Raw genomic sequence first — 21,135 nt, 5'->3', positions numbered from 1 at the left:
TTAAAGTTAGGCACATCTGTATGTATCTTGATGAATCTCCATTGGCATTTACTGTATTCTACCATTAAAAACCTCTAAACATCTTCAAACAACTGCCATTAATGAACATATTTGCCATGTGTGTATATATAAAATAGTTTATCTTTTAAAGCTTGCTCATATATGCTATATGCCCATTTGGGAATGCTGTATTCTGGCTCTGCATTCTGATTGGCATAGAGTTCCCACTTATTGACTACTTATATTAAAGTGAGACTGTCAAAATAAGTCACATTTTGGCCTGAATGTTTTGTACCTTCCATAGTTATAAGTACATCTAACATTGCTATAAATTAAATAAGCTAGCAAAAATATATCTTTCTATTTTTCAGAATTTTTACTTTGTGCATTTGACAGCACAAACTCATAGTGTGAACTCATAGTCATCCTTTCCCCTATATGGTTGTTCAATCTGTTTCTCTCTTGATGAGAAAACTTTTATAAAAGCCCATTATACAGTATTTTAAAGGAAAATTTTAAAAATAATTTTAGGACACACTGTTTAAAGAATGGTAGATTGTGGAAACTAAATTATTTAAGTTATGGTAATTAAAAATAATTAAGTTGACAGTTCTCCTTTAATATGCAAAAAATTTAGTGCTGTGTGCCCTGTATTTAGCCAATTCAGAGATCAATTACACAATAACGATATGGTATTTCAGAATGTAATTGGAAAGGAATACTTGTGGTTAATAGTAATTTTTTTAGTTAAAAAATTATAGTACTGTATATTTAATTTCTGTGTAAATCACTAGCAAAAATGAATCACATAATATCATGTGTACAGAAGATGTACCTACTATAGGGAACGCAATGAAACTGAAACCTATTACAGCATCTGTCTGTATTACAAGAAGACAACATAAACAGTTATCACCAATAGATTTCCATTGCAAATCTGGTGTTCTTTGTTCTCTCCTCACCAGTTATACTTACTGCATGAATTGAAGCATATTTTTTTTCTGCATACCATAGCACAGTGAAAATTCACTTGGTCTGTTCCTTACTGTCTCAGCTATCATCTTTCACTGCTAATAGATACTTGGGAAATATGTTAGCCAGCGACTATATTGTCAGTTAATTATTAGGGGCCTGATTTGGCTACCACTGAAGTCAGTGGTGAAATTTCAGTTACTTCAATGGGAGAATAATTGGGGCAAAGTTAATTAATAAGCTGGTTGCTATTGTGACAGACCCAGACCAGTGGGGTACAGGAGTCTGGTAGAGGGCAAATATACTGGTCACTGGATGAGTAGTTTTCTGTTCCCTGAGTGACCAGAGCAGGGGCTGCACTAGAGTAATCAGGAACCTGCTAGAACCAGTTAAGGCAGGCAGCTAATCAGGACACCTGGAGCCAATTAAGAAGAAGCTTCTAGAATCAATTAAGGCAGGCTAATCAGGGCACCTGGGTTTTAAAAAAGAGCTCACCCCAGTTTGTGGTTGGAGTGTGAGGAGCTGGGAGCAAGAGGCACAAGGAGCTGAGAGTGCGTGCTGCTGGAGGACTGAGGAGCACAAACGTTATCAGACACCAGGAGGAAGGTCCTGTGGCGAGAATAAGGAAGGTGTTTGGAGGAGGCCATGGGGAAGTAGCCCAGGGAGTTGTAGCTGTCATGCAGCAGTTACAGGAGGCACTATAGACAGCTGCAGTCCACAGGGCCGTAGTAGAGGGCGGGCCCGGGTTCCCCCCAAACTTCCCAATTGACCTGGACTGTGGGTTCTCCCAGAGGGGAAGGTCTCTGGGCTGTTCCCCAACCCACATGGTGAATCTTTGAGGCAAGAAAATCCGCCAATAAGCGCAGGACCCACCAAGATAGAGGAGGAACTTTGTCACACTAGACAAAATCCATGTCATAATTGTTTTTTCTCAGTAAGAAAGATTTTAGTGTAATAACTATTGTGGCAGATGTCAGTTATACATTGTGTCCCAAGTTCTTTTTCTTATTGTGAAAGCAAGTTTTGACTCTTGGGAAGACATTCTGTGGTGGTGTGGCGGATTATGTAGTAGTTTTGTGCAGGGATAGCTTGAAGAGAGAGGGGACTGCTTGAGCAGCAGAAGAGTTTGATCTCTGTTTAGAGTCAATTCTTGAGGCAGAGTTGTTCCTTGAGAATCAGGAGATTGGTGTTGAACTGCGATGCCTATAAGAAGTCATTGCTATTTGACCATCTCATTTCAGGACTTGTATAAATAAAGCAAATTACATTTGGAATATACCCAGACTCAGCCTTTCTGATTTCTCCTACACTAGAAACTAACCTGCAAAGCTCTAGACAACTGCTCCCACTCAGCAGAGGAGCAACACTGGTGTCAAACAAGAGACTTATGTAGGAAGAAGGAGGAACAGTACTATAGTGTTGGTATATGCCTTTGGTTTTCTTACTTTAAGAGCTATGAAATGCTACTTGGAATCCAAGGCTTAAAATTTTTGAAATAAAATGAATGCGTCGTAATAAAATGACTGTTTAGGATGCCAATTTGAAGTAAAATCCTCCTCCAAAAATATCTGCTAAAAAAACCCCAAAGCTAAGTAATACAACAAATACAGAGGAACACATTGTCAGATGTGTTGGTCCTGTTTTGTCTCTTGTGGAATATAAATATATTTGAGTTGGTTGACATGATAGTGTTGTAAATTGGTCACCCAGATATTCATTGAGTGCCGCATCTAGGGTCATCACTGAAAGTTCATTTAAAAGGCAGATGACAACTCTTTGACCTTTTGAGCAAGATTTTGCAGAGTTTGTCCTAGAATAGGTTTCTGAGTAAACTGAGAACATATAGATTGACATGATTCATTGTAGGGCCCTTGTTTGCATAAAAGTAAATGGGATTTTGCCACTGTTTTTAATGGAAGCAGGATCACATCTTGTCATAAGTAACCATTTTATTATAATATATATAGATTAAAGTGTGTTATAACAACAACATTTGTGATACCTCTTGTGGTGGAAGCATACTGATTTTTTCTGAGTACCATAATTGGACCAAAGAGAAGAGATGGCTAGTTAGAGGATATGGGTATGTAAAATAGACCAACATGTAATAATCAATTATGTATATATATTTATAATATACAGAAAATCATATGAAAACTAAACCTGGCTACTGATTATTGTTACATGTCCTTTCTCAAGTACACTAATGTGCATGTATTACTGTACATAACTTAGTGACATTTTTCTTTTTTCAGGGTCAAGTGCTTTCGTGGGAAAAAGGTCCATGGGGAGTATGATATCAAAGTTGAACAGGTAACTAAACTATTTACTCTAGATGTTATAAATATTTATTTATCATTTTCTATATAGTCCCTTGAAAATTCAGAGAGTGTAAGTGATGTTAAATAGCATGTGAATTTGCTAGCTCTTCTTTTATGGAATTTCTTAAGCAATGCCAAAAGCTTCGTGAAAATTTTGCTACTGTGAAATTTTGTTGTGAGTTATGAATGTGGCAAAATCAAACATATTTAATTGGGAGGGGTACTTTTGAGGGGGGATCTTAAGTGCCCACCCCCATTAACTGTTTTTTCTAATGTGGTGGTGCCATGGCACATTATAGTCCAATGTCATGATTCTGGTCCCTTCACTGCTGTGCCTGATTATCCCAACCCTTGCTATGGCCCTGGGATGCAGCCTCAGGAGACTGCAATAAAAGTTTCAAGTATTCATTTTCATTTTATTGCAGCTCTTACTAGAGTATCCTCATAGCTTTGCATAGTGGTAAAAATATGAAATGATCAAAGGGGTTAGCTACGGACAATTGATTTCCCAAAGGATGAGTAGGACTGAATGTTGGCTTTTTCTGGTTCACTCTATTGCCTTCTTAATTTTAAAATGTATAGGTACCCCAATTGCAGTTTTAGCACTTCTAAAACATGGGATAAAGCCATATATATCTGGAGTGCCTTAGAAGATTTATACAGATTTCACTTGAATTGGATTTCTGAAAAGGGCAATAAACACGTTCTTTGGGTGCTTTCAGTGACTGTTTATAAAAGGGAATGTAGCCAGGAATATTTTCCGTATTTTTTTTTTTCACTTAAAAGGGATTGTTTTGTCTCTGGAATCTTTGAATAAGGCCCTGAGAGAACAAAACATCATGAGCCAGGTTCTCAGCTAATGTAAAGCCAACGTAGCTCCACTGAATTGAATGTAACCATGTTGCTTTATGCCAGCTGAGAATCTGATCCACATTTTTAACTCAGAAGCATGGAAAGTCTTGTGGAGATCAGCAGGAGTGTTGTTGGGGTTAGGGGAAAGGGAGGCGTATTATCTGGACCTAAAATATAGTTCAGACATAGATCCAATCATGTAGTTCATGTCACACAAGCAGTACCCGTGTGGAGTAGGGTTGCCAACTTTCTGATTGCAGAAAACCAAACATCCTTGCTCCCCTCCACCCCCCACTCCCTCCATTCCCCACTCCCTCCTTCACTTGCTCTCCCCCACCCTTGCTCACTTGCTCATTTTCACCGGACTGGGACAGGGGGTTGGGGTGTGGGAGAGGGTGAGGGCTCTGAATGGGGGTGCAGGCTCTGGGGTAGAGCTGGGGATGAGGTTTTGGGGTACATGAGGGGGCTCTGGGCTTGAGGGGTGAGGCTGCAGGATTCAAAGTGTGGGGGTGCTCCAGGCTGGGGCAGAGTGTTGGGGTGCAGAGGGTGCAGGCTCTGGGTGGGGCCAGGATGAGGGGTTTGGAGTGCAGGAGGGGGCTCAGGGCTGGGGCAGAGATTGGGGTGCGGGAGGTTGACAGGGGGTTGGCGGTGCCTGGCCAGTGGGAGCTGCGGAGCCAGCACTCTGGTTGGGGGGTAGTGTGCGGAGCCCCCTGGCTGCCCCTGCACTTAGGAGCCGTAGGGAGGACATGCTGCCGCTTCTGGGAGCTGTGCGGAGCCAGGGCAGGCAGGGAGCCTGTCTTAGTCCTGCTGCACTGCCAACCATACTTTTAACGGCCCAGTCAGCAGTGCTGATGGGAGCCGACAGGGTCCCTTTTCAACTGGGCGTTCCGGTCGAAAACTGGATTCCTGGCAACCCTAGTGTGGAGACACATAGAAGTCATTTGGAGCACCACACGGGCTCAAGGATTCTCTTGGCACAGAGTCTGTTGCAGAATCGAGATCTGCTTTTTGTGGATGGGACAGTGAAAGTTTGAGCAGTTTTTTTTATTTTTGTGGACCCTACTAATCCTATGGTAACAGAAGTTTCCGACTGTGCAATTAACCTGAGTCACTGACGCTATTTTAATATTTTATAGTTAGTAACTGCCAGCAGTGCATTATCAGCATGTTGGACTTCCTGAACATCATAATGCAGGTAGAGGGTTCAGACACTGAGCAAACAGCATATGTCCAGCAGAAATGCAGGACTTGGAAAGTGCAAGAAAACTGCAGACTTCTCCCTACCTTGGCACTGGAGTACACAAGTTCATGGAGCGCCCAGAGAAAATGTAGTCTAACAAAAAGGTAGATGGGGTACAGTCATCCATCCCCACCCTCACCGAGTCCTGAGCGGGGGGAATTCTCAGTGTCACATTTGCCTTACTACTTGCTGCATTTGTTACACACAGTTATACCCAGAAATTGGAGGGCATGTTGCACCTTACGGACAAGCTCCCATGAGATGAGAATCCCGCTCACCGTTGCTCTGAATATCAGAGCACTTTCCTGTACTGTTAAATCTTTTTCCTTCTTTCCAACATAGATGTCAAGAATTTGGCCCACTGTCCTTTGGAGCACTTAGGCCCATTCATTATATACAAAAATAAACCTGCAGCCTTTCTAGCACTTGTCAAATTTTTAATTCAGTGGCAAAACACAGATTAGGATACTGTGAGGAGGCAGGCCACTGGAATTGGTCTTTTTAACCTGATTAATGAATGGGAAAGATTAGAAGCCAATATCAAATTAAACATATTATTAATTAATGTTGCTATAACAGCCTCAGTTCTTAGATGTATATTCATAACTTCTGACATTTCCATTGTACAGTGTGTATGTTATCAATTTCATTTAAAAACTATGTGCCAAGGGCTTCATCCAGCAAGGTCCAGAGCATTCTGGCCCCTCTCCATCAGAGCACTTAAGCGTGTGTTTAGATTCAGTGGGCTAGTCACATGCTTAAAGTTAAGCACATGCTCAAGTGCTTTGCTGGATTGGGTCAGATTAGTCAGCACTTTGCATGGCCAAGCTCTGAGGCTCATACAGGATTTACTCAGGCAAACTTCCATTGACTTCAATTTTCAGTGAGCCTTCTGGTGCTTTCTATATTGGTATCTGGGACAGCAAAGATGCCTTCATTTATCCAACCAAAAGACTATAACTGGGTGCATTTCAATTATTCTGCTGTGTGGTGTTATAGTAAAGAGCTTTGGGAGTCTATGTAGATGAAAGACTATACATAAATGAAAAACATCCTGTCCTTTTATTTCAAATAACTGAGGGATCAAAGTGTCACTTTACTCACAAACAGCATGGAATTGAATTATTGTCCTTGTAAATGTCACATTTCTAGTGTGAGAAAATATCTCTCTAGCAGAAATTCTGCATTTGTGAATTTTGACTGTATAGTGCTGTGCGTAGGATACTTGATGTGGAACCTCTTTAGAAGAAAAATGAAATGAACATAATACAGAAAAAGTGTGTAAATGTAGGGACATTGATACTCATGCTGTAAGCAGGTGCTCTGTTTACGGATGGTATTTGCCTCTAATTCACAGTTTGGTAATATGGTTTCTGGAAAACATAGGCTATAACTTTAAGTAGTCTCTCTATTCATTTTCCACTGAAATGCCACACAGAGCAAAAATAAATATCAAACCTTTGATACAGAGATGAAGAAGGAATATGCTTATCCTATGTATGAGCCCCAAATAGGCCCTTACTATGGATATATTCATGCTTTAGCCCATTTTTTCTTTTAGTATGTTAGAATTATGTCAAACTTCTGGTGATGTGTATGTGCCAGACTTTTTTAGGTGAAAAGTATTTGTTTTCAATACTAGTTATGTTTCAGGCACAACATTGGCAATTAAACGCTAATGTTTAAAATAAAGAGAAGTTAGTTAAAATGTGGGTAAAATAAAAGCAGGTTGACTTATCTGAGTCTTTTTTCATAGGCACAATTTTCAGAGATCAACTTGATAGCCCATGCTGATGGCAGTTATGCTGTAGACATCCAAGCATTCCGTAATGGCACCAAAGTTGTCAGGTAAGTTTAAAAAAACAAAACAAAGAAACAAAAGAACACCTGAATAAAGCATAAGAAGGTGTAATCCTTGAAGGAAAGAATTAACTGTAATTCCTTAGTAAAATGCTCGAGTAAGAGGAGATTCCTTTCTCCGTAGCTGTACTTGCCCACACATGGTACCCCTGCTACAAGGAATCCTGATTCATGAGAAATGTCTCAAATTCACTGAGGTCAACATCAAGAAAGAAAGCAACCTGGCAGTGTGACGAAATCTAGTTGTGACATCTGTGTGTGAGCAAGTATAACAGTGAGCTGACAAAGGATCTCTTCAGTAAATTATTACCATTTTAATGGGTGTGGCAACCTAATGGAATTGCCAGGATAGTGTAGAACTAGAACTACATAGCATTGAAAGCTTTAATTTGTTTTCAGTTTTCTTTAAACATTCCTTCTTGTCCCCATAGATCACTTATTAGATTTGTTGACACTATACTGCAGTGAATTCCACATGGGGCCCAGTGCTGGATCAGGACCTAAATGAAAACAGATCATCTATTGTAATATGTGCATGTCAGTGTACCTGTATAAATATTTTCTTTCTGTTTTGAAGATGATTGAAACATCACTGATCAGTCACAAGTACATTATACACAAGTATATTATTGTGAATTTTTCCCTGTGGAGTTTAAATAGTGTCATAAAGGAAAAAAGGTTTTCCATACTGAAATCTAGTATAAACTCCCAACTTACCCCTGGAGCAAGCTTTTTCAATTGGAAGCCTTTTGGGGCTGGGACTGTGTCATCTTGTGTGTCTGAAAAGCTCTTATCCTGCCGCAGGAACTACTGCATTGAAAATATTAATGATTGTTTTACTATGTTTATCCTTTTTAATTTTATTACAACATATAACTATGTTTCTACCTACATCCTTTGTCATAAATAAGTGAAAAATAATGCAACTCCTGTGGCAGTCTTTTGGTTAACTATATCTCACCCTTTTTTGAAACTCCACTGTCTGAAGCCTATTAAATATTTGGACCAGTGTAGATCATTTAGAATCATAGAACCATAGGGTTAGAAGGGCCAGGGCCATCTAATCTAACCCTCTGCCAAAATGCAGGATTTGTTGTGTTTAAACCATCCAAGACAGATGGCTATCCAGTCTCTTTTTGAAAACCTCCAGTGAAGGAGCTTCCAAGACTTCCCTAGGCAGTCTGTTCTATTGTCCTACTGTGCTTACAGTTAGGAAGTTTTTTCTGAGATTGAATCTAAAACTGCTATCCTGTAGTTTGAACCCACTGCTTCTTCTCCTGTCATCTGTGTGTGGCAAGAGAGAACAATTTTTCTCCATCTTTTTTATAGCAGCCTATAGGAATGCAAAGGTACACTGAAGAGTGTTCTTTAAATGTTCAGCTGACAAGAAACCTCGTTTAAGCCACTTTTTAGTGTAGGGGTCAGATAACAGGATGTGCACCATATACCTTTTTTTGCCTAAGTCAACCTCTTAGAAGATAGACACAGGAAGATCTCCACTTTCAGGGTGAAACAGTGGCCCATTGAAGTCAATGGCAAAAATTCCCATTGACTTCAATGGGGCGAGGATTTAACTTGTAATATATGCAATGAGATTTAATAGCAGTTTTTGATTTCTGAATATTCAGATGAGAAAACTTGTTTCAGTAGTGCTTGCTAGTGTGGTTCAAAGGGAACTTTTAGCACAGCTTTGCAGAGCAAAATGTCACTTTCTGGACAAAATCATATATTTTTATGTATTTTCCCAAGAGAGAAACTTTCCATTTTGTAAGGTTTACCAGGAAGATTTTTTTAAACGTGTAAAAGCTGCCTTTTGTTTTCACAAAAAAAGGGGGAAAATTCTGGAAAAAATGGAAAAACATTTGTCACAAAACATTGAGATTTTGGGGTTTGGGAGGGTTTGTGCCATTGGTGAGCATTGTGCACACACTTCTATATGTGTATACAGTCATGTGTAGACTTTCTGTCCAGTATCAATTACAGAACTATAACTCACTCTCTTCGTTCTTATCAGAATGTACAAACATCTTGCATTCCTTCCTCTAAATCTCATGCACCAAAGTCTTCAACTGAGAGGATGTGGGGTGGAGGGGAAACTTAGGTCAGTTCCATCTTGGATCAATTCAGAGAGCTTACATTTTAAAGGGGGCACTTCCTAGTCTTTTCCTTTGTCTAAGTGCACAGTACACTCTGAGATGATGTGTAATCCCTCAATGATTTTCCCCTTTTTGTAAGATAAAGGTGTAGTCTCTCCCTTGCCCTGGCTGCTCTGCAAAAATAAAGGAGGAGGATCATTAATCCTTCAAGTGTTTTTACGCATACTGTGCCAGTAAATTGAATTTCCTTACACGACACACACTTCAGTGCACTTGACATTCCCCACTGAAACCTATATCACACGTTCTCAGAACTACCCTGTAAATACCCTAAGGATAACTTGATAAAAAGCAAGCATTAATTTACCAGTTTGTAGTCCAGTCTACAATGCCATTTCATCTAACTACTAATCTTTGTAATATTGCTCAAGACAAATTATGCCGTATACTTGGAAAACAGTGCAAATGTCCAGCTGCGTTCAGGCTGGGAATATCAAATCTTCTTAAGAGATTTGAATGTGCAGTTGCCATTGATTTTTAGCAGGAATCAGGGGTTCAAATCCTTTAAATAGTTTTTAAAAATGAAGCCCTAGGATATTGCCTGCATTTATTATGGGCATGCTTTTGTAGCATAAAAAATGTAATTATAGCTGAGTACTTGATTTACTGTCAGCTTCATATAACTTTTTTTCCTTTTTCTGATTGTAAAGCTAATAAACACCATCCAATTCACAGTATACTTTGATGCCCCACAACTCTCTGCACCCTGTTCCCTGGTATTATTATACTGCTCACCATAGATTAATTGCTTCAAGCTAGTCACTGGTTTTTCTAGACATAAAATTTAGTTTGGTTGGGAATCTGTCGCTAGCCTGTCACAGGAACTTAGTCTAAGGAATATTATGATTCTAAACTGAATATTATGATTCTAAGTCTTCTGCTTCCCTTCACCTCCAGCATTGCCAGTATCTAAATTTCAAGGTTTCAGTTGCTTAATTTACTAAAGCATAGTGATGAGTGGAAGATTTTTGTTGGGTTTAGTTTTGGATAAACATCCAGAAACTCAGATGCTTACCTGAACCATCAGAACTAGGAGCAGGCTAGGGATGTAAATACTGTTTAAAAAGTTAACTGCTTAAACAATTAAAAAATATTTCATTTAAATGGTTAACCAATTAAAAGGCTGGCCGGCGTGGCTGGGGCTGGGGCCAGTCCAGCCTGTGCACCAGGGGCTGGGGCCAATCCGGCAAGGGCCGGTGAGGCTGGGGCTGGGGCTGATCCAGCAGGGGCCGGCGCAGCTAGGGCTTATCCGGCTGGGACCAATCCGGCAGGGGCCGGTGCAGCTGGGGCTGATCCAGCAGGGGCCGGTGCTGGTGTGGCTGGGGCCACTGGGGTCGGCAGGCTGGCTGGCGGTTAACAGTTAAGGTGGGTTAACTGGTAAGAGTAATGCTTATTGGTTAACGTTTTACATCCCTAGAGCAGACCCAAACCAAAGCCAATGGACCTGAATACTTTGGGGTGTATAAAATCAGAATCCCCATCAATATCTGAATTATGCTAATAGACCTTATGCTGATAATGGACCAGGCCAAAACCCAGATTGAGATATCACCAATCCAGGGCCAGCCCACAACATTTTGGCACCTGAGGCGGGGAGCTCAAATGATGCCCTCATACCCCCTCGCTTGGGCCAAAACTTTGAAAGGTCTCAATTCTGCCTTCTTCCTGTTCTATTCCTCTCATGGTACTGCTCCGCTACCTACCCCAATAAAGGAGAACTAACAACTTAAAATGGCTTGTTCAAAAATTTTAAGTAACACTTAACTTTCAACCGCAAATGTAACTTTTCTTGTCTGCATAGTAAACACTGGCATTTTTATCTGTTTGAATAATCAAAGTGGTGCTTTCCATGCCTTCTTGGTTGCAAAGATTTGAACTGCTTCCTGCTGAAGGTCCACAGTCTGGGCCAGCTCATGCTCTATTGAGATGGTTGCAAGGCTGACCAGCCTTTCCTGTGTCATTGTGGAGCGTAGATGTTTTTTTATTAACTTCAGCTTGGAGAAGCTGCGTTCTCCACTGGCAACTGTACAGGAAGTGTTAGAAGTATGCACAGAGCAACAAAAGCGTTTGGAAAGAGGGTGATCATCTTATTTGTGCACATATGTTCCAGAACAGCCTTTGGAGTTGATCCTGCTGAAATGTATCTTGAAAGGCTTTCAGTTTATCACCTAAATCACTCGCATCAATATTGCGCATGTCATCATGTGTCAACACTGTCTCTAGTGCCCTGCATTGCTGGTGTAGGTCTTCTTCAGGTATAGCGAGGAGTTTTGGAATATTATACAACATCCCAAATATACTGCTGTGTTCCTTGAGCTGCATGAAACATTCTTCAACTGATTGTATTGCACAATCTAGCACCTGGTTAAAGAATTCAACTTGTTGTTTGGGGTTTCTTATGGGATTATCCCGTGCCTCGTAATCAAAATGTCGTCTTCTTCGGTGACTCTTGTATTCTTGAGTGGGTGGGAAAATAGCTTCAGTGTGAAGTTCCTCTGCCAACTTCTGTGCACTCTTCAGAACGTTTTGAAATCCCTCATGTGACCGGTAAGACCGTAGGTATGACTTTGCTTTGTCCAGTTGTTCCATTGCTCCAGATATATCAAGGTCAACACCTTGGAGTCTCTTGCGTACAACATTTATTTCAAACAGTATGTCATGCCACAACACTAAGCCACACAGAAATTTGAAGTTATGGATGTTTCTGGTGATTCCATTTCCCTCTGCCACTGTTCTCCCACAAATAGTTCCTGTCATAGCATTATCCTCCATAATGGCAAGTATAGCATCATCTACCTTCCCAATTTGGTGTTTGATAGGCTTTATCGCCTCCACTCGACTTTCTCATCGTGTGACACTCAATGGTTTCAGTGTCAGAGAGGATGTTCCCAGATGTTGCTTCAAAATTTGCCATCAATGAGTTGATGCAGAGAAAAATACATAGATGCTTTGAATTACATTAAAAAATTCAGCAGCCTCACTAGAAGCTGATGCTGCATCACTGACTACCTAGTTCAATGAATGAGAACTGCATGGGAGAAAAAAAACTCAAGTGTTTAACTCTTGGATCCGTGTCTGCACTCCTCTGTTCTTTCCTCTCATGTGGGTACCATTATCGTAGCCCTGACCTCTCATGTCAGCTATCGCAATTCCCATATCTTCCAGCTTTTTAAGAAGAACATTTGTCATACCATCTCCTGTAGTATCATCAATGTCAATAAATTCTAGAAAATGCTCTCTGACAGTCACCATTGCAGGGACATTTTCACTAGGTTCTGTAGTTGTTACAAAACGCACCATTAAAGTCATTTGTTCCATATGGCTGTCAGGTGTGCAGACCAGAATAATAGAGTAATATCTTGCTGACTTCAGATCTGCCACAATCTTCTGTTTGACTTTTGTTGCTAGTAACGGTATGATCTCATTTTGAATTGTTTTTCCAAGGTAGTGGTGTGTGTACATTTCTTGGGTGGTGACTCTTCTTAGATGCTCCTGGAGTACAGCATCGAACTCAGCCATCAGCTCCACAATTTTAAGGAAGTTTCCATTGTTTGGCACATATAGCTGATCTGAAGTGCCACGCAGTGCTAGGTTTTGGGTAGCAAGCATTCTCACAATGGCAAGGAGCGTTTTCAGAACATTTTGCCAGTAAAGAGACTGTGATGCAATCTTCTCTTGATGCTGATCATCTATGGTGGCCTTTAACCTTAGTCTCCTCTCAAGCTCTTTCCACCTATGGAATGCTCTCTGGTGATTTGCTTCTCATGGCATGCCAGATTTCTAGCCAGATTTTTCCAGCCCTTTGTTCCTGTAGAACCCAATGTGGCTGGAACATTAGACTGGAAGAGTTTGCAACAAAAACAGTATGCAGCATTCTGGGTTTTTGAATACATAAGCCATAGCCTCTCCACTTTGTCACCATTGGGGATTTCACGCCAGTAATGCGTTGGATGGAAACTTCTATTTTCATTGCCCTTTGGGGAACATGAAGTTTTTCACTCGCTGTGGCCTGTGCAGTACAAGGAAGTCCCTCAGGCTACTTTTCAAGTGGGTCCACAGTCCTGGATCATCTAGACTTAAGGAACTAAACTCAGCAGCAGCTGTTTCTTGCGCCTCCACCACACTCTTCTCTGATCTACACTTTTCTTCAGGAATGTGCATGGTTACATCCATTTGAAATGGAGATATGGATGCTGCAGTAGCTGCCAGGTCACCTGCACTCTGACTAACTGGAAGATCAGGCATCTCCTCACCACTCACATCCTCACTTGGGCCAGAAGGCTCACTGTGAACATTTGTGTCTCTGTATCTCAGGAGAGCTCCTTCCTGCTTAGATAGAAAAGCTTCCTTTGCTTGCTTGCTTTTTCTGAATGCTGCCCCAGAGGGGCGTTTTCTTCTTTCACTCATGACTGCTGTTCTGTGCCAGCTATAGTGGCTCTCAACACTCAATTGAAGGGGACGAATAATCAGGCTGGTAGCAGGGCCTGAGTGAGGGAAGATATCAGCGTGTTAAGGGCCAAACTGGCTCCAACTACTTCAGTTGACTGCCTGTTCTCCTCAAGTGGGTTCAGGGAAGCAGCAGGAAACAGGAAGCTCCTTGAGAAGCTGGTGTTAATCAGTCCAGGCTCCTGGGGGTGCTAGAGACGTACATAAGAGGCTCGTCCTCCTCTCTCTCTCTCTCTCTCTCCCTGCAGATCCTGCTGCTTTCTCTTATTCCCTCTCACCTTTTCTCCTGCATGCCTGTTATGTCTCTTGTGCTCTCCTTCTTCCAGCACAGCACTCCACCATCTCTGTGCATCTAGAGCAGAGAGAATACATATGCACCAGCAGCAGACATAATTTTCTACACTCTGGGTCCTAGTGGCGCCTCCCCACCGTCTGGCACCTGAGGCAGCCACCTCAATTCGCCTCATGGTCAGGCCAGCCCTGCACCAATCTCTAAAAGACCTGGTTCCAGATTCCACCATTGCAGCTTCCAGCCATCTCTAATACAAACCTTTTGAATTCTTCCTCAAAATCAGACTGAGAATTTGCTGAGAATAGACAAGTTTAGTTCTGTTTCCATCGCCAGCTGGAAATCACATATGAGCAGGCAGCCTCACGGTGTTTCGTTACTTCTTGTCCTAGCTGGGAAATGGAAGTGGAGAGACCTCACTGGGATATTTCCAAATCTGACAGGTTTGGTTCTAGTCTGGTTCTTAACATCTAGTTTTTGTTTTTATTTTTGCCCACTTCTCCTAAAGGCTTAGTTTTCAGTAAATTATGCTCCAACAGTGTCTGACTGCACATGCTGTGCTTCCCTGAATTGTATATTCTTCTCAGTCTTTTATTTTTTTTCATGGAAACTATTAAAAGGGGAGGGCGGCACTTGATTATTTTCATGACATGGCAAAGCTGTCTATAGTCTCCTGTTCACCGGAGTCAATGTAAGGGATAATGCAAAGGGACTTTTGGGAGCAAAGGGATGGCTGCATTGTATGAAGTGTCATCTGGGAACATTGTTCCTCACTGCTCCACTCTCTGGTGTTGTGAGGAGCCCATAACACCTGACTGGAGAGCCAGGTCTATTCCTGACCTTGGAGCTCTGTCTCCTGCTCTGCATGTATCACAGGAGCAGAATTCTTGCTCAGGTGTTCCTCGGGCTGTACAAGGAGCACCTAAGGCAAGCACTTGGCTCCCGCTCACATGCTGAGTGGGAGTGCTAATCTGATCTGTGCAGCATGGCTTCAGACGCATGGAGAGAAGATCTTTCAGCACTCCACTGAAGCCCTTCCCAGAGGGACAGAACCAACTCTGATCTCATTTACACTGCTTAGTGTTGAAGTCAGCGGAGTTACTTTGGGGTTACATCTGTCTAAATGAGAACAGAATCTGACACACTGTATTTAATCTGCTTTGGAATTTGATGACTCTTTCTCAGCCTAAAGGATGCAGGAGTAAGAAAGAAACCTTTAGTTATGATAAAACTAAGTTTGTGTGGTCAGACTTGTTTTCCAAATTATAAAAATATTTTCTGGCATCATTTACCAGTTTTTCGTGGTGTTAAGTTCTTCCTGCTAGGATATTTGACAAACATTAGTTGTTTTATTTAAAGCTATTTCAATATTTGTACAGGCTTACATTTAATGTTGCGCAAACTTCCTGCTTTTTAAAGACAGCTGATTCATGATAAATTAGGCCCCCATTGTACTAAAATGGACTTATCATTAGCAATTAAGTTCAGTTAAAAGGAATAAAGCAAACACATTAAAGTATCTAATTCTGCTCGACTGAAGTGGCAGTGATTTATATAAAATACACCTTGAAATTATTTAGCAATACAGCCCACATGTTTTCAAAGTTAAACATTAGGACATTGGTTAGGAATTTTATGAGGGGAAAAAAGCTGTAAATTACTTTAACTTTTAAAGTTTTTATAAAACAATGCATCTCTGAGATACAAAGGGTAAAAAACTGGAGCTAGAATACTGCAAATACAACATGTGTATATATAATGCATGTGGTATATAGTATATCATATATCGGAGTGAAGTGTTGATGTACTGCTTTGCATCTGAAAGGAGTATCTAGCATAAGTTTCTGAATCTGTAAGCACACCAGCTGGACTCCTGTCTGAGGCTGTCTACGCTATGAGTTAGGGGTGTGATTCCTCTGCTCACGTATACACACTTTCGCCTGCTCTCATCAGTCTGGCATAAGTATAAATAGCAGTGCGGCTACAGTAGCACAGGTAGTAGCAGTGGAGGCATGGCTTAAGTGTGCTAAGTATATACCCACTGGTTTCAGGTGGGTTTGTGCTCAGCCCGGCTAAACCATGCCTCTGCTTCTCCTGCCAGTGCTACCATGGCTATACTACTATTTATATGGGCGCTAGCATGATGAGAGCTAGTAAAAGTGTATAGACATGACCATGGGAATCACACCCTAGCTCGTGGTGTAGATGTAGCCTGAAATTCCTCTATAGCTCTTATTCTTCATACAAGGATATGATACCATTGGTAGTCATGACTTCTCTAATAGCAAGAAAGTGAAGAGAAATGCAACAAAGCTGTAGCTCAAAAATAACAATATTCACCTGGTTTTATACTTCAGCCAATAACAATCTTTTTTTTCTGACCTTCAATTCATTACCTCTCTTGTAAAAGCTATTTTAATTCATCTACTACTCTCCAACAGCTCCTACAATTTTCCCTTTTAAGATTCTCTTTTATCAGAGAAAGTACTTTGATCATTGTCTAATAGTTATATATCCTTTTCTCTTTAGGTCATTCAGACCTGATTTTGTCCTTGTTCGACAACATTCGTTCAGTATGGCTGAGAACGAAGACTTCCGTAACTTAATCATTGGAATGCATTATGCTGGTATTCCCAGTGTCAACTCCCTAGAGTCAATCTATAATTTTTGCGACAAACCTTGGGTGGTAAGTGATACGTTCATTATAAAGCTTTGAATGTAGCTTCCTGGTGCAAAAAATTAAGTGGTTATTTTCTTTTGAGTTCCTATTTGTAGTAATTTAAATTCCAAGCCATCGAGTCACTCCTCAGAGTGGCTGACCTGCAATGAAAAGGGTAGAAAGCAAACAAGCTGCATTTCTATGTCACATTATGAATGAGCCAGCATAGGAGGAGTAAAGACTGAGAATATATTCAAAATAATGAAATAAAGGTGAGGAAACTGGCTGAAAGCCCACATGCTGCTAACATCCTCCCTCAATTGAGGAGGATGTGTTTATTCACAGCTTCTTCTGGGAAAAGTGAGTTAAGAATTTTTTTCATACTTGTGGCATTTAACATAATCTAAGCTAACTTCATAACCATTGTTTTCTTTCTACTTGTGAATGATTTTTAGGCAGTGCTCTAGCAAGGAAATATGAAGCTATTAGCTTCCTTGTTTTGAAAGCTCTTTACATAATCTTGTACTAACGAAGAGTCAGATTTTGCCCTCAGTTACACCTAGGGCAATTGCTGGGGCCACTTATGTTTTGGTAGTTCTCGTGTACAACCAGATCTGTCCAGACTTACACTTAGGCAGGCCTGTCAGATCCTCAAAGGTTCTGTTTAAGTTTGCTTTATAAACACAGAGGGGATAGAACAGAACATGGTTCTCTTTTTGGTGCACCATAGTCAGAGGAGAGCCTACAGAGCTATGTGTTAGGCAGTAATATTGACTTAAAATATATTGTTGTAAAAGGCTCATTTGAGATTGAAGCATAAAAAGATTATGGATGGTGCAATTACTTTCCTTTTCATAGTAGAGTCAATGGCCCAATAGCTAATAAAACTTCCAAGACTACTGTGGGTTATAAATAAGAAGTGATTCACAGGTTTTTCCTCTGAAATATGAGGAGGAAACATACACCTGACAACATATTTTTTCCATTGAGGGAAAGTTTTACTCTAGTCCTCTTAACTGCCCTCAATATTTTTATTTTTAACATTTTCTAAGAAAGGCCCTCCAAAGAAAAACGACCAGCCATTACTGTACACGGCACATAGCTAATTTTATAACCTTTTATGTTGTGATAAACTAAAGCAGATGCCCCATAATTGAGAGGTTATTTACATTGCTGCACATGTTATTTTAATGCATCTGTTGTTTTCTGCTCTGTGTGGCATTTCTTAATACTTTGATTCATCTTATGCAATAAAGCTGGACAATGAGGCAAAAATCAGTGGCATTTATGTGCAATAATGGTGTAATAAAATGTTAATGAATAAAAGCTCATTGTAATCTCCTCCTAGTGCTGTTAAAGCTACGAGTGATTTGAAATATTTAGATATGCACTGAGCTTGGCAAGCCAGGAGAACGCTTTTGTAAGCACAGTGTGCTGGACTTTCAGATGACTGTGTTCTTCCTCCCAGCAAAAGGGAAAGATTTCTGTTGCTCATAGCTGATCTTGTCACATGTAAAGAATCAGCAGGGAGCTTTTGCTCATATGAGTCTGATCATGTCCATAACAGTCAGGAATTATTTGCACCTTTATTCAAGTAAATTCCAAATACTATGTTAAAACAAATGTAAGGTTGCACATTTGAAACTAAAAGATCTCAGTCATGTTGCATATGCAGCTTGTTTAATAGTGTGCCTATTACAAGACAAATAATAAAGCTACAGAAACTATGACATATTTAGTCTGAGTCACTTCATGCATTTGATATACAGAGTTTCCAAACATTGTTATAAAATTGAGGTAGTGACACAATAGGTAATAATGAGATGGCACTTCTCTTCTAAATCCCATTTTTTGATGCTCAAAAAATTACCCTTTTGGCTGAAGTTTCCTATACTAGTCTCAGCCCAGAAATAAATGCTTTTAGAAAAATGACATTAAAATATTTTTCAGCTGATTTTTTACTTTATGTGAACGTGGAGGAGAATTTTTTTTCCTTTCTAAATGCTGATAACCAAAAGATGTCTATGTTTTAAATTTTGAAACCTGGTCTGTACATAGCCCACAGTAATGCCTTTTGACATTTCTCAGAGATTACCATTTAGAAATAAGTAAGTTAATGATATTTGAAAATGTCAGACAGGTCACGTATATTCATCTAATTTCCTTATCTTCTTAATCATCAACTATAGGCTACTGCTGAAAAGCTGTTTTCACTAAAATGCATGACTGAGGGAATGATTTGAACCTATAGACATTTCTATATATGTAGTTTATATGCTATCTAAAAAGTGTAGACGGTTTATATGAACATAGCTCAGTGCCCTTGTCCTGCATCTGTTACCCTCCTTAACGTCCTCTCAGTTCCTTATGTAGATGATATTCTATATCTATGCCCATATGCGTTACAGTGCACCTGCAGAATCACTTCTATGAGCAAAAGACTAATATGAGCTGTTAAAAATTTTAGAAATGCTTTTACTTTAGAGAAGGCTTTTCAATAACTAGGCTCATGCACCTGCCAATGCTCCCTTTTGTTTGGACCATAGACATGCACTTTAGTTAAACTTTCATACTGACTCAGTTAAATCATCCATGAGATGCATGAGTAATATTCTGTTCTGTTAGCCTTCTGCCTTAATATCCAGCTTGTAGATTTACAGCATAGAATAAGGAAATTATTCATAGAAAAATTATATAAAAGTTCAAAAGTTTAATATAAAATTATAAACCAGATGTCCAGGTCTAGCCATCAGTCACAGTCTTCATTAACAATTGATGGGAAATAGACTCAGCCTGCACGAGCAAAGCCAGAGGTAATTTATTTAGCCAAAAGTGGTTTATAACGGGGTCTGGAAACATCCAGTGATTGATAACAGGATACAGACAGTGTATTTTAAATCTGGCACAGGTTGATATTGTCTGGTGGCTGGTTAGTCCATGGGAAATCACTCGATTGTCAGAGTGCAGTTTCTAATGAACCACACAAAACCTCCATCACAGTTGGCTTTAATTGCTACCCTTGTTGGCAGTGCTAATAGACAAGCAAAAAAATGAATATAATTGGGGGGCAAAAATACCCTCTGAGCCATAAAGGTTGTCATTCAAAAACCTGAGTTTATGCACCTTGATGGAGCAGTATAGGGGAAGCTAGTACTGCTGATAACCTTAATTTCCCTGTTCTGGACACTGAAAGAAATTCAGTTAAGAGACTTCTTTGGTCACTGGTGCTGTCAATCTGGCACTGTTCTTTAACCTTAAATTGATTTCAAAATAGTGAAAATAAAGAAACTAAGCTGGCTGAAAACTGCACTGTTGACAGTCTGACTTGGATTCAGCCTATTAGATCAAAAAACTGAGACACTTTCCCTTTGGTGCATCTTGAATGGGATAACACCAAACTGGCTGGAAAGAGCAATACTTGTAATCCCAAGGAGGCATACACTTCCCTGAGAATCTGAGTATTTTGCCATCCTGACAGAAGTTATAGTTTTCCAGGATTTCTGACTGGAATGTGTGAAGTTCAATTTGGAACCATTTCTTTCCGTTGCTCTTACCTGGCTTAATCTAAAAGGGGAAAAGAGCCTCTACTTCTGTCAAAACCCTCCTGTTTACTTATGAAGGATTTAAATTCCTAATATAGTCTAATTGCATCAGATGACTGTCCAGGAATTAATTGTTGGTGAAATCTCTGAGATATAAATTCCTTTGCAGTGGCCAGAATTTTATAGCAAAAATCTTGGTAGACGGCACTGATGTTGTTCTGAATATTTGATTTCGAGTCATAAGAGATGCTGTCAAGGCTGATACCCCACTCTGGCACTTCAAGTGCGGAAGGTGAGGGCCCACAAGGATTCTAAAAATTAATACTGACCACTCCAGGCTTGTATTAAACTCCCAAGGTTACAGCTTCTCTCTGACCTTGGATGGGTAGATGCTGCCACCACCCAAATGCAAAAAACCCCTTTGAACCCAGGAAGGCGCACTTGGGAATTCCTCCCTGTGGGGTACCCTCAAGCCCTTGCGTGCGCGCGCGCACACACACATGGGGGAAGAAAAGAAAACAAAGGAAATCAGCTGTTGCCACCAGCTAATTAAACAACATATGCACAAATCTCTTAGGACATAAAAAACCCAATCCTGTTATTAAAAGGGGTAAATTTTATTAAAAACAAGAAGAAAGAAAATACATCTGGAACTTCGGCTATTGCTACATTTAAAAAGAGCAAATATAATAATTAAGCATCAAGAATGGTTTTTTTGAGGTCCAGCTTAATGGTTACAAACGAAACAAAAGCATTTGGGGGTTAGCACAGAGGAGTCCACAACCATTACAGAAATAA

At 40.2% G+C, this 21,135-nt stretch overlaps 1 protein-coding gene across 2 annotated transcripts in view; it reads left to right on the top strand.

Annotated features, from left to right (window-relative positions):
* SYN2 (synapsin II) overlaps positions 1-21,135 on the top strand; it is a 466,588-nt gene that overhangs the window by 267,027 nt on the left and 178,426 nt on the right. For both annotated transcript variants that reach the window (XM_054033948.1, XM_054033949.1), the window contains 3 exons: positions 3,228-3,285; positions 7,142-7,233; positions 16,666-16,822. In XM_054033948.1, coding sequence (XP_053889923.1) covers positions 3,228-3,285; positions 7,142-7,233; positions 16,666-16,822 — 307 coding nt within the window. The remainder of the gene's footprint in view (positions 1-3,227; positions 3,286-7,141; positions 7,234-16,665; positions 16,823-21,135) is intronic.

This window comes from Malaclemys terrapin, chromosome 7, assembly GCF_027887155.1.
Source record: "Malaclemys terrapin pileata isolate rMalTer1 chromosome 7, rMalTer1.hap1, whole genome shotgun sequence".
Lineage (NCBI taxonomy): Eukaryota > Metazoa > Chordata > Testudines > Emydidae > Malaclemys > Malaclemys terrapin.
This window is presented reverse-complemented; position numbering and strand designations above follow the sequence as displayed.